The sequence below is a fragment of the Sinohyriopsis cumingii genome, unplaced genomic scaffold (genome assembly GCF_028554795.1).
Source record: "Sinohyriopsis cumingii isolate HCF-2022 unplaced genomic scaffold, ASM2855479v2 utg001542l, whole genome shotgun sequence".
Lineage (NCBI taxonomy): Eukaryota > Metazoa > Mollusca > Bivalvia > Unionida > Unionidae > Sinohyriopsis > Sinohyriopsis cumingii.
The window spans coordinates 1,005,129-1,021,528 of record NW_028316015.1 but is presented as its reverse complement, the minus strand read 5'-3'; the positions used below and the strand labels follow the sequence as shown (position 1 = coordinate 1,021,528).

At 36.6% G+C, this 16,400-nt stretch overlaps 1 protein-coding gene across 1 annotated transcript in view; it reads right to left on the bottom strand.

Moving 5' to 3' along the window:
- Positions 1-16,400, bottom strand: part of LOC149771973 (WD repeat domain phosphoinositide-interacting protein 4-like) — an 82,708-nt gene that overhangs the window by 52,422 nt on the left and 13,886 nt on the right. The window contains exons 4-7 of the mRNA XM_089948005.1: positions 15,053-15,157; positions 7,655-7,754; positions 6,419-6,513; positions 5,172-5,245 (exon numbers count right to left, since the gene is read on the bottom strand). Coding sequence (XP_089804131.1) covers positions 5,172-5,245; positions 6,419-6,513; positions 7,655-7,754; positions 15,053-15,157 — 374 coding nt within the window. The remainder of the gene's footprint in view (positions 1-5,171; positions 5,246-6,418; positions 6,514-7,654; positions 7,755-15,052; positions 15,158-16,400) is intronic.

Genomic DNA, 16,400 nt, shown 5'->3' with positions numbered 1-16,400 from the left:
ACTGGTACTTTTTTAGTGATTAGTCACACTTTTTGCAATTTCATCTCTGATGGTTGTAAATGATATACTTGAGTCTCTGATTTTTCCGCTGTCAGTAAACACGGGGATGTTATCCGGGGGTAGCTCCAAGAACCCTGCGAACTATGTCATTCCATTTGATATTGCTGGTTTTTAGCTTGCCATGTCGGTCCTGAAAAATAACAACCTCATCTGGGTCTATCCCGGATAATGTTAAAAGATTGTCGATTTCATCTTTGGTCGCATATTTTGATAAATCTATATCATCGTGTTTTTTTACTCTTTACCTCGCTGAGAGATCTTCCGTAAATATCAACCATCTTTCTTTAGGGATTGTTTAAAATGTTAAATCGGTCTGCGGTATACTCATGCACGACTTTGTGGGTGGTTTGGTTGATTCTGATAACGCGTCAAGTACATTAATTACTTCACGGCCACATATTGGCAGATCGGTTAATGTTTGTGTTGGTAGTGTTGAGTATCAGACTGAAATGGGAGTGCTTTGCACGTATTTTTGAAATTCAACTGGTGGTGCTAACCCATACGAATTGAAATAAACAATTCCACGTGGATGTATCGCGTAAGCAACCCAATGAGTTCCTGGACCATCGCTGTTATCAAGATTAATAATTCCAGTTTCTGGATTATTTGGTTGTTGTGGTAATTGATCTTGCATAAAAACACCTCTGAAATTTTTTATTTTAAGTTCTTTAGCAGCATCGAGCAAATCAAAATTTGACATCAGCGTCAACGGCATTTGGGGTACCATGAGGGCGGAGTTCCTGTAAGTCTTAAACCCGCTCCCGTATTTTTTATATCCCTTCCCAGTTGCTTTCTTTAATGCCATTCCAGCAGCTGTTCCAACAGCACTTAATGTGGCTGCTTTTGCGACAGCTGGGGCAGCAGCAGCTATTAACGCTGGTATTGCTGCGAGGAGTGGAAATATACCACTGGTTTTAGTCATGTTGCTGATGGCTTTTGGAGCGAAATCAAGTTGGTTTTTGCTTGCTTCACTTTATTGAAATGTTTTAGTTGGGTTTCAGTTAGCGATAACTTGTTTGGGCCACAATTAGCAATTTGATCTTGTTTTAGTGTTATCGTTGCCCCACATGCGCTCGCGTTTTTTGATTGTAATTTTTTCGCCTTACCAGGAGGTAGAGTGACATTAACGTGACTGTATGACATTTTTATAATAATGCGATTGATCTAATTGTCTGCATGGTTTCCAAGGGAGCGTCAATAACTCTCATTCATCCACCAACACCTTCAAGTAACATCACTTTATCACTTAGTATGACCGCAATTGCTCTAGCACTGCCAGGAATTTCAGGTGGACCAACTACTCTTGCTGGTACTCGAGCTAAGCGAGCCCGAACAGTTATATCAATGACAGATTTTCTGAATAAATCCAAATGTTCCAACGAAAAGTAATAGATCGGATACAACGTTGTAAAATCATGCTGAGATATTTGCAACCCAGTGTCAACATTTTGATCACACCCATCATAAGATGTCAATCGATAATATGCACGCACAACATCATTATGTTCAAAATCCAGATTTATATCTTCAGTGGGCTCTTGATGTCCGTTTATTCTTAGCGAAACTTCAGAAACTCCAAATGTGTCAAATATCATTGGACTTGCTTCTTGGTTACTTATTCTAGAATTTGCCTGAAACGTGATAAATATATGTCGTGGCGCTGACACCCCCTGTTGTGATCCTATTTGCCACGTAAACAGCCCAGAAGCGTTAACAGAAGTGCTATCTGTTGTCATTGTATGCCATGATAACATCAATTTCCCACCTTGATTCATAAAAGAAAGTAACCGTTGTTCTTCAGTGACCGATGGAGCCATTGTTGACATCCACAGAGATAGTTTTGATAACACTACCTTGCCAGGATCAACTCCATCAGCTCGCCATATCGCATCGTTGTCAGAGTTTTTTCTGACGAGTACTACTGTGTGCTTAGCACCAAATATAACCTTTCGAACATCTCTACAAAATCCAAAAATAGGAGATAGTGGAATCGCGCATGAAAACTCTTCACAGCCGTTTAGCATTGTTCGACGTACAGCAAAACCCAAGTTGAAATTCTCGTTCATTGATGCAACTGCATCCCCAGCCATATTCATCGTTACATTTCTGTTTTCTGGATGATCAGTTGTGTCCTTTACAAACATCATTGTTTGACCAGCCGATCTTGTGTAGTCACTGGAATATCTTGGAAGACCAAGTATCGTCGTGGCAACGTCGACGTTTTCCAAACACGATTCAATATCTTTTCCATCAATCGAGTATGTGGCTCTGCTAAATAAAGCCATCACACCGTTATTAACAAAAAAAATATGATCACCTATTCCATATCCAGTATCATCCGCTTTTACGATTCTACCTATGATTTCAATATACGCTTCACAGGGTAGAAAAAGTCTACTCGTATCATGAACTTGTAATTCAATTCTCCCCTGCGTGTTAGGTGTTTTTGCATCATAGGAATAATGTTGATAATCATGCAAGGATTCATCTTTTCTGACTGGCTTATCCATATCAAATGCTACATTGGACACACGCTGAAACATCTTATTGTAATTGTGTTGATCTAAATCATCGTCTAACTTGAAGACCATTTCCTGCTATTAAACTCGAAGTTATATTTTTTTCTGTTTCTTTGGAGGAAGGCACACCAAACTGTTGATTTATCAACACTGCTAGTTTTGATTTGCAGCCTGATTTATTACTTTACTCACATCCGCAGGTATAGCCTCCGTGCTTTGTAATTTTACTGGCTGCTGCTCAACCATCCTTCGCCGTCGTAATAATTGCATTATTCTGTCTTTGATTGACGAAAACAGCTTACCAGCAACATCACTGATTGCACCAGGAGCTTTTTTATGAATAATATCAATAGCTTTTGCCGATAATTGTTTCGCAATTGGCCCCGCTTTTGGAGCTATTCTTGTAAACAATCCCTGAATAACATTTCTGAGTCCATCTCCGTAATACGCACTGTAGACAGGATATCGCGAATTTACTACTCTAACTCGTCGGGGCATGTGATGAGAGTCATGAATGATCATCTTATCTAATTATTATTTATCTAATCGCTGTAATCGTCAACGAGCTCATCAATAAATTCTCAGTAAATATCAGCCTCCATGATACCGCCTTGAAATGATCGTTGACAAATACCAGCCGCTTCATTAACTATTTCCGGAGAATTATTTCCTGCTCGTTTACCTCCTATGAGAATTTCCAGTCGTTCTACATCAGAAAGAACACTGTTGGGACAGGTAACTAAACCACTTCCTGTGGAAAACCCATCACCGGATTTTTCACCTGAGTTGGGCGATGCTTGTCTCCGTGACCGAGGTCGCCATGCTGGCAGTGTTTCAACCCCCTTTATTTTATTAACTTGACAAACAAAATCATCATATTCGCGCTTATATTTTTTTTACTGATTTGTGAAATATCTTTATACTCACGAAATACTTTTGCGTTCCACTCGTGTTCTGGAGTGTTATGAAATTGTGGTTTCAGTAACTGACTTTTTAGTTGATATCCCACCGCCGCAACCCCAACAGGATCCTTCATCATGTCCATGTAACCTTCCTGAGTAAAATAGCTAGTTTTTAACTTTGGTTTAGATAGATCGTTGACAATATTTTTAACATCATCGATTTTGGCGCATGTTTTATTGGCAGCGTCTACAGCTTCGGCAATTTGGGTTGGCAGGGTTTCGATAACATTTCGCGATGCCACTGTAGCCTCCGCGGTCTTTTTTGATAATTGAAGAATACCCTCTTTGCCAGCTTCGATATCCCCTACGATACCCGTCACAATTTTACTGGTATCTTTTGTAATGGGTTTAAATAACTGTTCTGCACCTTTTGCAAATTCAACTTGCGCTTCTTGTCGTACTCGAAGTTTTTCTTTGACAGCATCTCTCAGCGGTATATATTTTTTAAGTGCCTCTTCTTGCTCTTGAGCTAATCTGGTGGAATATGCTTCTCCGAGGTTTGCCATTATTTGTTATAGCAATTTTTTATTGATAGCAGCAGGGAGGGCGACAACAACAAGTCAAGGTCGTCGCGTAAACTAAGGCTTTCATCAAGACGAAAAAGAAATCGTTTAGAAAGCAGCGGGACCTTCCCCGATTAATTATCGCTGACTTTTTTTTCTCAATTCGATGGAGGCCTCAGTTTACGATTGAAGGCCCTCTAAAAGTTTGTATGGTTTGCCCTCCCTGCTGCTCACATACATGGATCTGCTGTATGTAAAATAATGGAACCCACCAAACATCCATGCATACACAAATAAATGGAGGATCAGAGAGTCTTTAAACATTCTTAGATATGCATGATAACAATGAAGTATTTCTAACTAGAAATTTCAAGGCATTAAGGGTCTTTCTAGCTCCCCTGCTGGATAAAGATACCCACTGACTTTGACCTTGACCTTTCCTGAGGGTCAGACAATTGGTGAGAGTACATGAATATGAAAGGATAGTGCCTACTGATTCTACAATTCAATTATGATAGTTATCCATTCCAGGGTTTGTAATTTATGACCACGGAAAAACTTTTACCAAAAACTTAACCAAGAATTTAAAATGACAATGACCTTGCATGGGTGTCAGAGTAAAAGGGTACAAGAATATGAACTGGAAAAGCTAAACATTTCTACTGTTCAAGTGTGACACCTAGCTGTCAGAGGATTTGCAAGCTGCAACCATACTTTAACCAAAACTTCAGCAAGTTTTAAGAAGACTTAACCTTATTTGAGGGTCTAAGTGAGGGTAGGTGTGCATCATCAGTATCAATGGGCATAGCCTGATAGCTATTGACATCCCTTCCAGAGTTTGGGAATTATGTCTACACATAAGAATTTTAAACAAAAAAATATTAACTAAGATTTTCAAATGACCATGACCTTGCCTGAATACTGGACAGGGGTGCATGGATTTGAAAGAAGAGAGCTTCCTATTTCAATATTCTATGTACGCCATCTATCTCTCTGAAGGATGGGACTAATGACCATACAGAGAAACTGTTACTGAAACCTTAACAGAAAAGGTTGATGCTGCCATAGCTGCTAAAATGAGTGATATCTACATCCACCTATGCTAAAAATGGTGAAATAAAAATTACCACAATCTGAACACTGCCTTTCTTGTGACTTGGGAACACAACTAATGGCCCTGCTGGACTGACTTCACATAGACCTGTGAGGAAATATAGACATTCATTATTCAGTGGATAATATGTAAAATCACTGCGATGACCAAAAGAAACTTATGCCTTGGACAAGGGATTGTAAGGCTGAGTGCCAGCCATTAGAATGAAGCATTTCTTAAAACACCATTTCCTTTAAATCAGGAACTAACTTTGTGTTTCTAAAACATGTATACCTCCATTGCAACCAAAACATAAAAGTAAAAATGTTCGAAAGGAGTAAAAAATAATTTAAATATTGCTGCAATGGTTGAAAATCTATTCAGGTCATCTACATATATGCCTACTGAATTTCATTTGTCTAGAAGCTGTTGTTTAGTTGTTAAAAATGTTTTAGTGAAAAAAGTCTATGCCCCAAAAACCTGTGCCAAAAACTGGAAAATTGTTTGTAATGGACTGAGAATCTAATTAGGTCATATAACTCAGGACAATGATAAAGTGTAAAATTTCATGGATCCAAGTTTTTTTCATACTATTGCACTAATGTTGATTTGGGGCAGACACAGACATATGGACATGCTGACTAGTTTTGGGAATCAATATGCCCCCCTTTCAGAAAACTGGGGGTGGGGCATGAAAAAAATTATAGTTTCTTATCACTGACTCAGGATGTAAATTCATACATATGAGAGACAACGTTTGCATACTTAGCATTTTTATAAAAAAGAAAATAATTTGCTAATATTCTACAACTTTGTGTTACTTTCATTTTTAAATTAAAGCCAATCAGATTCATGAACCTGTCATAAATTTCTGATCTAAATGGACTGTTGATATTGTCAAAATTGTTGGTGCATCCTGTATTTCAACTCTTATTTCATTCATCTTTCTAAACAATGTTGAAAAATCCAGATGTAAGTATTCATGACAGGACATTACTGTTTTGGTTTTTATTGCTTTTAGTGTCAATTTTAACACAATATTGGCTATATAATGCTGAGGAAATGCTAGCATAGTTCTTTCCGCAAGGATACACCAAGATGGCTGGCTCAGGCTGACCTGGGCAAATACTGAACCTGTGTTCCTTGGATTATGAATTCAATGTACTGCCAAATGAGTTACAACAGATCCTCATATGACATTATTGTATTTGAAATATTATAATGGAACCTCTCAAGAAGGGGTCCAATGCATGCATATACATGTCTGTAAGAGATACATACCTCTTGGATTGTCTCTTGTTCCAAAGGTGTACAATTTCTTGGGGTTGTTGGGAAAGGAGAATACATGAACCTCATTCCTTAATACAACAATCAATCTAAAAGAAATCAGTTGATGATTCTGTAAGATGGTCTCATAGTATAACATAAATTAATATTCAAACTGAAAATAATGAATGTATGCAATTACTTATTAACATCAGCTTACAACATAATTACATTTTTTCATTCTCCCCCAACAAGACTCTCAACAAAGCTAAACTTAGGCAAATGAATTACAAGTTCTGCCAAAAGTATGAAAATCACCTCCGTGTTACTCATGATTGCACATGTCCAAACAGTGTTTCAGCTATAGTATTCTCAGACCCTCCCATCTGTTTGTATCCATCTACCAGTTTTAAAAACAAAAGCATCAACAATATACAAAATGCACAAAACTTAGAAAATGTTGTCAAGATTTATCTAACTGTGTATGCTGCATGGCCACTGATAACACACCAACATAATCTAGGAGTAGAAAATATTGTCAAGATTTATCTAAGGCTGCATTTTCTCCTCCCCAAATGATACTGGTGCGTTGTCTGTTGGCTATGAAGTATACAAAATCTAAATCTACAGCATTTTCTATCAAAGATAATGCACCAGATATGGAAGTCTAAATTGTTGCATAGCCAAAGATAATGCAAGAATAAAATGTAAAAATTGAACTGTGTGTACTGCATGGCCATAAATAATGCACTTGTAATGTTTAAAACCAGAAAATATTGTCAAGAATGACCTTACTGTGTATATTATAAATCCTGTACCCTGTGTCCACAACAGGTTATAACCAACAAAAAGTACTATAAGGCAAGACCGTAAATTCTTGAATAGAAATAAAGAATTTTCATAAAAAAGAATATAAAGTTTAAATTAAACCGAACAACAGTAATAATTACAGTTTATAAGATTTACTGTGCCTTGAATGAAATGACTTTACAGCCACTCTACAACTCACTCTTTTCTCACATGATTCTCCATTACTCCAATCAGTAACAACACCCCCAACATTTAAATACTTAGGTGTCAAAGGCCTGTAGGTTAATTTGAACCCCACTTCATATTTTATATAAAAAAATCCCATTTCAGTGGGCATAAAATGAGAGAAAACACTTGTCAACTTTTGATCTAACTTCTCTACAAATAACTTGCTTTCTTGATACTAAATGATCACTAAGCTTTGTGATTGTCCTTTCCTACCTGTCTCTTTTGATCCTGACACTGACCACTGGCTGAGCAAAGGTTATGTCCATCACAACCTTCTTGTCCACCTCGGTTTGGGCATCATCCCAAATCACCACTGAAATTTCAAACATTATTCTTTATGTAATCACTTTAGTTTGTAAGACATCATACTCTTGATGGTTCAGTCATCAGTATATGACAAGTTCATACTCTTGAGTCAGTTGTACATGTAGATACCATTAATGACTGTCAACTGTAAAAGTTCATGCTCTTGATGGTTGTCATTTGCATAAGCTTATACCCTTAATGGTTCAGTCAAATGTATGAAAATTTCATACTCGTGATGATTCAGTCATAATCTTGACTGTTCAGTCTACTGTATGACAAGTTCATACCCTGATGTTTCAGTCACCTGTATGACAAGTTCATACTCTTGATGGTTCAGTCAGTTGTACATATACATACCATTAATGACTGTCAACTGTACAAATTCATGCTCTTGATGGTTGTCAACTGTATGAAAATTGCATCATCCTGATGGTTCAATGATTTGTATGATAAGTTCATACTTGTGACTGTTCAGTCACTTGTATGACAAGTTCATACCTATGATGAACCATTAGTTCAGACAAATAAATGACAAGCTCATACCCGTGATGATTTAGTCAGTCATATGACAAGTTCATAACCCTGGTGATTTAGAAAAACATGCCTGTTAACATGCACTAACCCTAAAATACTTGTCAATGAGTTATAGTCAGCATTGTTTTACCTTTATTGATAAACCACATTACATATCAAAATACAAATAATATAACACACTAGAATTATCTTAGTCTTATGAATATGAATAACACATACAACATAAACAAAACAATTACATCAGTACCAACAAAGCAGCCAGTCACTGGCAATGGCACACTAGAAAATGAGAGTGGGACTACTGCACTACTTAGTGTTTACATCATAAGCATACACTAACAACATACATCACATCACTTTAACAGATGAACAAAAAGGCAAAAGGACTGGTTCAAATATTATTAGCATTGTTTTTCTTGATAATGACTGACAGCTCCAGTGGCCTAAGTGGTTATAGCATCTGCCTCTGATGTGGGTGATCACCAGTTCAATCCCCAGCCAAGTCATATCAAAGACTTATAAAAATGTATTATGAGTCTATACTCTTAAAATAAGTACCAGAAAAGAGTGAAAGGCAACAGGCTTTGTAAAATTCAACAAATAATTTATTTCCCTAAAATACAAAGTGAAAATGAGAAAAAAGAAATAACCCAAGATTTACAGACACAAGTCATAATAATTCAAAGTCCCAAATAAAATTCAATACAAGTCCAGATAAAATCCAAAAACTGAAGGTGATAATGTATCTGTTGTAGCTTATAGAGTGTTGATATGTCAATAGTCTTTTGTTGAATCACAGTAATATAATTCCAGGTTTGAATTCACTATAAATTCCAGTGAATGTCTCAATACAAGTTCAAAGTGCAATATCTTAAAGCACAACTGAAAAAATCCTCTCAGTTACAAGTATATATAGTTCTCTACTTGACCTCAGGTCATAATTAGCATTTTCTATTAAAAAAAAACATCACCAAATGGAAAATAACCTTCTAGAATAATCCTGATATTTACAAAATAAAAACAATAACCTGGATTATGTAAAAAAAACAAATTTACTTCTATTGATAATAATTCTGATTTTAACCCATATGCATAGAGAATAATTTAGCAATGTAATAGTTGTTTACACAGAATAAAATAAAACAGTCAATTTGTGTCAAGCAAAAATGAGCTCAATTTTGGACAAGGTCAAGTCAAACATACAATGTTAGATTACAATAGCATGTAATGAAATAAAAAAAACAACTAACTAATAAACGATGTAAATTAGATATACATAACAAAATGGTACTAACAGCTGCCTTGCATGGTGCTCAGCAATAAGAGGTTATTGTAAGGACTGGTCGGCCTAGTGTCAGGATAATGTGACTGGGTGGGACATCATGCTACATGTCTGCGGCACGATGCCCCAGTGCTAGACATCACTAAATACTGCCACACTGCAGACATCATAGCAATATGACTGAACAATAAATTGAAAAATGTTAGTAAAACCCTACATTTGTAATATTTTACTGGTAATGTATGATTTTCTCAGAAATACTCAACAACCACCATATGATCTGTTTATCAGCATATGTCTAATACCGTTGATTCAAACTGGGATTGCAAGGATATAAAGGTTATTGCATTGAATCTGTACTATCAAGGCAAACAAATGAAAGGACAAATGAAAGAACAAAATTAGATCATGTTTCCCTCTTTAATAAAAGGTCACAATCTTTTGACACAAGAACGGCACCACATTGGTTAAAACCCACATTTTGGAGTAAACAAATTTCTTTGATAATACTTACTCAATCATAATACATTAGGAGTACTACCACTACCTCACCAAGGGTATAATATTTAGCAATAAAAGCTAAAAGTTGTCTGCCCACAAAGATGGCCATTAGATTGAGTGATCTCCCCCTTGATACAGTGATTTGTGCCCAGTCCATGAATACTTCAGTTACTACTGGAACAGAAACACCACTCTCTTAGTAGGATGTAACTGCTGGGAGAGTTTATCCATATTATGATCAAGTATGTATTATTAAGGAAACATTTTACTCCAAAGACCAATTACTTCTTCATATATGTTACATTATCATTATATCTTAGGAAAACAGGTAACAGGTGGAGGGAGTTACATATCCTTACTCAGAAGAGACCATCTCTGGTCCCCAATGGTATGTGAAGCAGCTTCTGGACTGAGAACATGACTGGAGTATTGACTCTCAAAGCTATCATGTGGCTTTAGGAAAAGATTATTTCCCTCCTGCAAATAAAGCAAAACTGCCATACCATGTCCCAAAGATGCTGCCAGACAACCTGGGAAGATAGCCTGTTGTGCTGCAGTGGCAGGTACCACTTAGTCTAAATGAGTCTTCTTAGATGAGGTAGAAGCTAGAGAAAGTAGAAGACAACCTCCATCCCATGGCTCATATAATGTCAGCTAGGGAACAGTTTCATTCAAATGCAATGCTTGCTGCAATTACCCTAATTTCATGAGCCAAGATGTGTAACAAGTTCATTTGATTTTGGGTTAATTCTTCATATACAGAACTGTCAACCCATCTTATCCTGGGTGATAGATTCTGCACTTAGATATCATCCTTTTCCTCATTCAGAGGTAATAATAGACTGGATATCCCTCTTTGCACCTGCCTGGATCTTTTCAGGTATCACTTCAAAGCCCTCACCAGGACTGTAGATGACTTTGAGTTGAAGGATCCAGGCTAAAAGATGTTTCACTGTAAAAGACTGATTTCCCATGAGAGGGAACCTGTTCTTGGTAGTGAAAGCAGCAGCAGCATCAGTGACACTGACACATCCTATCAGACTTGTGTCAAGCAATAAAACATGTATTTTGCTGATTCTGCCTGTTGTATAAACAAGACTTATATTAGAGATGAATAGAAGAAGCTCTCAAGAGCAGATAAAACAGTGCCTTTCTGAGCCATGTAACAATTCATGACAGACTCTACTTGGGCACAGAGCTAATGCCTTTGTAAAATCAAAATTCAACAGAAGATTGGAGAGGTCTTTATTTTGTCCCATGTTTTCTCTTCTGTGATAATGCGCATGTCAGTGTTCATGGAATGGTAGCCTTTTATTGTGACTGGAGCTAACTTTCTCTTCAAAGAGCCAAAGTACAAAGTAAGCAATATGAGTAAAGAAATGTGTTTATGCTCACACTATTGTGAGAAAATCTCCACTTCCCCTTGTAAGCTTTCCAAGTGGAGGGTCTCCTTGCTCTAGTGATTCTCTCCACCACTTGTTGTGAGAACTGTTTCTGATCCAGACATGCTGGTTCAACAGCTCTGGAGTTGAATGAAACCCCTGCCATCACAGTTTCTGGAGCAGATAAGGACAAGTCTCTATTTTCCTTTGGGTTTCAACTTCCAGATTTAAGTTGTTTATCCATTAGTTTCCCTGTTGAATAGAGAAATCTGGATGAGGCAACTCCAGTTCTCTTGCTTTTTGTAACACCTTTGGAACTGGAAGTGTTGGGGGTGGTATGGTATGCATTCATGCAATTTATATCTATGAATGTCCACTGATCAGGCCTTTAGATCTGGGACTGCTGAGATTAAGGTTAGGAGTTTTGCATTCCACTTTGTTGCAAATAGATCAAACAGTGATTGATCCCTGTGGGTACTCGAGACATTTGCAGTACACAGAAATACTGTCAATTTCCACTATTCCCATTCAGAAATGCATCAAATGTATGTGCTTTGTTTATCCATTTCATGATGGTATTCATTACACATTACCTGTATCAACAGTTATTTTGATTTTTAAATATTATGGGTAAATTAAATACTATATGCCATAAAACGAAGTGTCTATCAATGTTGTTTACCATGGGTATTTACTAGCATGAATATTGTTTCATTTCTGTTCAAGAAAAAGTTTGAAAAATAGCAGAAGTATACTTCCCTGAGGACAGAAACTCCTCTAGCCTGCTCCAATGGTTAATATCTCTTCCAAAAATTCCTAAGTTGGTTTGCAAGCTGATAGCCACCAAGTGGGCTGACAACTTTTTGTTCATAAGTAGTATTCCTAAGGTAATATAGTTTTGTAATGTGTCTGAAGAAGAAATAGCCATGTGTATTGATGTGGGATATAGTCATGCATATTGGAGTGGGATATAAAATGTTCATTGATGTATGGGAATAGCCATGTTTATTGATGTAGGATATAAAAAATGTATTGATGTTGGATTGAAAAAGTGTATTAATGTGGAATTGAAAATGTGTATTGATGTGAGACTGAAAATGTGTATTTATGTTTCATGCAAATGATGTGGGATAAAATAATCCAACACCAAAACATCGTCAGATTCAACCAATCCATCTCGAATACCATGAGATGACTGGGAATAATTAAGTGAAATTCAATTGTTGTTGTTGTTGTTGTGGGGTTTAACGCCATTTTTCAGCACACGATAGGCTACACAGGGCGGCCAGTATTAATGGTGGAGGAAGAACCCGGGAAAACCCCGGAAAGAACCACCAACCCACGAGAAGCTACTGGCAAGCTTTCTCACATACCAACATTGGCCGAATCCAAGACTCAAACTTACGCAGATAGAGGTGAGATGGCAGTGATCCGTAACGGAGAGCGCTTTAGACCACTCGGGGCCCCAAAATTCAATTGGTAACAATTCTATTTCAAATACTTATCAAGTTATCCAACATTTTTAATTGTACCTACCGACAACTGTCAATCTAGTGTGACTTATCAGTGGACTGGCAACCAATCAGATTGCCAGCCATCCAAGTGACCTTGCATTATCACTATTTATATCTTAACTCTCTAAACATAAAAGCTGCCAAATTGAAAGAACTCGTACATCTTGAAGATTTTGCAATGCAAAATGTAAAATATGAAATCATTATAACATCACTTTTTCTTTAAATTGTTCACTATATAAACAAATGTTTCAGTGAAGTATATTTGCACATTCTGAAAACATAATTTTGAATTCTGAAGAAGTTTTGATAGGTTATATAGGCTGGATTTACAGGACTAGACTTTACATGTAAATCTATCCCATTTACTTTGTTGGTTGTTATGGGTTTAATGACATTTTTCAGTACATGATAGGCTATCTGTGGCAGCCAGTATATTTTGTGGAGGAAGAACTCAGAAAAACCCAGGAAAGAACCACTGACCCACTGGAAGCTACTGGCAAGATTTCTCACATACCCATACTGGCCAAGCCCAAGACTTAAGCCCTTTAACCCCTGGAGGTTGTGTCATTTTCGGTTGAAATGCGAGTAGGAAACACATTTTGGGGGCTAATTTTGAATACATCCTAAAACATCAACTTCCAAGAGATTTCTGGTTAACCTAATGCCTAGTTGTGTTAGAAACATTTTTAATTGGCTATTCCACATGCGCATGAGCAGAAGGGTAAAAGTTGGAGTTTTTTTTTTTGCTTAACGGACTCATCATTTTTATATCCAGACCACTCTTTATTCCAAACACCCATCTTATCCTACATTTTGCAAAAGTTCACCTGTCTGTGTTCAGTTCAGACTGGTCCACTTTAGATCTGAGGCCAAAAAGTATAAAATCTTGACACAAAATCTGATTCCAACCAAAGGCAAATTTTGAGTGGAAAAAATATTGCGTCCAAGCAGTTATGTTTTACCCTATGTATTTTGTAGTGAAACTAGAAAGTCCAGATTAGTTGGTACCATTGTAGAGCTACATCTGTCTACCTTTCTAAAAAACCACCCACTTTAGTGTATCTTAAATGCTTTTGACACTACAGAGCTCAGAAGTAGGTAGTACTAATATTAGTACCCTTACTCATACCTCGTGGACAGGGTACTAACATGAGCGTATACATGTTAATGGAGCAAGCCGGGTGTGATTCACACCTGGCGCTCTTTTAGCCTAATAATAACACTTTAAACATATTCCTTGCATATAATCCAATAAATTGAGTAGTCCTCTTATTTGATACCGGAAGTATCGAAAATTATTGAGAAATAGTTGTAAAATCTTGTTTACCTTTTTAAGCTGATATTTTCGTTTAGATCGTCTGCCATATTAGTTCAAATAATGATTACTTCCATTCTCAGCCTCGTTTGTTTGTGTGCCATATAAGGACATTGATGCCTTATTTGGAAACGTAAACAAATTGTAGTAAGAATTTGGCGCCGTTTGGGTCAGAAATTCCGCGCATTAAAAGTAAATACGGTTTATCGACAACTTTAAAATTCCACCAAGAAGCGATTATTTGCCAATTGATTGATAATAACATAGCATAGAATATCCAAATATGGTCTCACAAGCCTTATGTAGAAAAGGGGTAACGGCGAGAGTCTCGCGTTATCTGTCATGGCAGACAGGATGAGGTTAGTGTAACCATGCCAATTTATTTTATCGTGTAAGGGCTTAATAAATTCAAAACAAGCCAAACTTCTTTCACAATGTGATTATATTTATGCAGTAGATTTCGACACTGTTTGTTTTTCTGACTTTATTGATGATTTTTTTTGCTCCATTACATGATATGGGATCAGTTCGTAGCCTCAACCACAACAAATCAAGTTGAGGCTACGACATCGTAGCTAAGTAGGCTACTACCTCCTGACGCATAAACGAGGTGCCAGAGGCTAATGAGTTATGGACTGAGATGAGATGCCAGTGATCTGTAAAGGAGAGTGCCTTATAACACACGGCCACACATGGCTCCACACTATTTTGTTCTTTATAAACAAATTTCATTAAACATGATGTCAACAAAAAACAGTGACTTGCAATACATACCAGCATTTTCATCAAACCTTGGAACACTTCCACCACCCACCAGGGCAATCAGGTTGGTTCTGAAGAGCATCTCTGCACTGGCAATACTGCCCACCATATCCACACCTGCATCATAGACAACCATGCAACTAAATATAGTATATCACATATGGTGTACCAGCTTCAAATTATTTAATTGAAAAGGAAGTTGTAAATATTTTTTAAATATTATTGCTACTCATGACCATAATGTACAGGAAAGTCTCTTAAGACTTTTTCAAAGTTGGAACATTAATCTTAAACCATAATCTTTTTTAAAAATATTATTCTTTTACTGAGTTAATTTTAGCATGATTTGAAGAAATGATATACCAAATGGTAATTTCATGACTTTATAGAAATTTCTGAAGGTGCAAGGTAACATGTAAGTTATAATGGGTGTACACTGTATACTGAAATCTATATCTACCACTGATTTTGGCTAAACACATAGAATGTGGAATCTTGGAACAAGTGCTTTCATTTCATTTATTATACTGGTGTCAATTTGTTGGTAATAGTATATGCCTTGCATTTCTAAATAAAAATTAAGTAGGTTTGTGCGCATAGGTGAGTGGTAAATTCAGCCTGCTTTGAGACCTTTCCTTCCACCTTGTTGAAGCTTTCCTTGGGGATAACCCTTGCACAGTCAACACATGTACACATCTAATTTAAAAAATGTATAGGGATATGTGCATGGTCAAGAGGGTTTGGGAGCTGGTGCATACAAGCCAGGTGACATGTGCTGTTACTTGCAGCACAGGTCCTATTCCTGCTTGGGACAGAGACCATTCCATATAAATTTAACTGCTTGGAACAACTTATAATTTTCTAACCAGTTTAATTATACTATATATATACAGATCTCAAATGGGTAATCATTTAATATTGAATTTATAAAATGATTTTAATAATGTCCAGCTTTTGCAAGCCTTGGCTCGCTTTTCAATGAATTTCATAAATTTAATATTAAATCATTACCCATTTGAGATTCTTTTTTACCCAGAGTGTTTATTTCAGTGGAAATTATTTAGATGGAAAGAAGAATTAATAATTTTGTTCGTTCTGACAGACGCATTTGTTGTGTGTATAAAAAAAAATCCCAATCAAAGCTGAACTAGATCAACATTTAAAAGTAGATTATACTTTTCTTACAAACTATAAATCAAAGAACAAGAGTCCTTCCAAATAAATAGAACATTCTACACAGACAAAATCATTTTTTCAACACAGAATGTAATATGTGTCTGATGCTGCATTGTTTGATGCACTACCTGTATTCAAAGTATCACTTTCACAACTAAACATTACTGGATGCAGAAATTCCCAT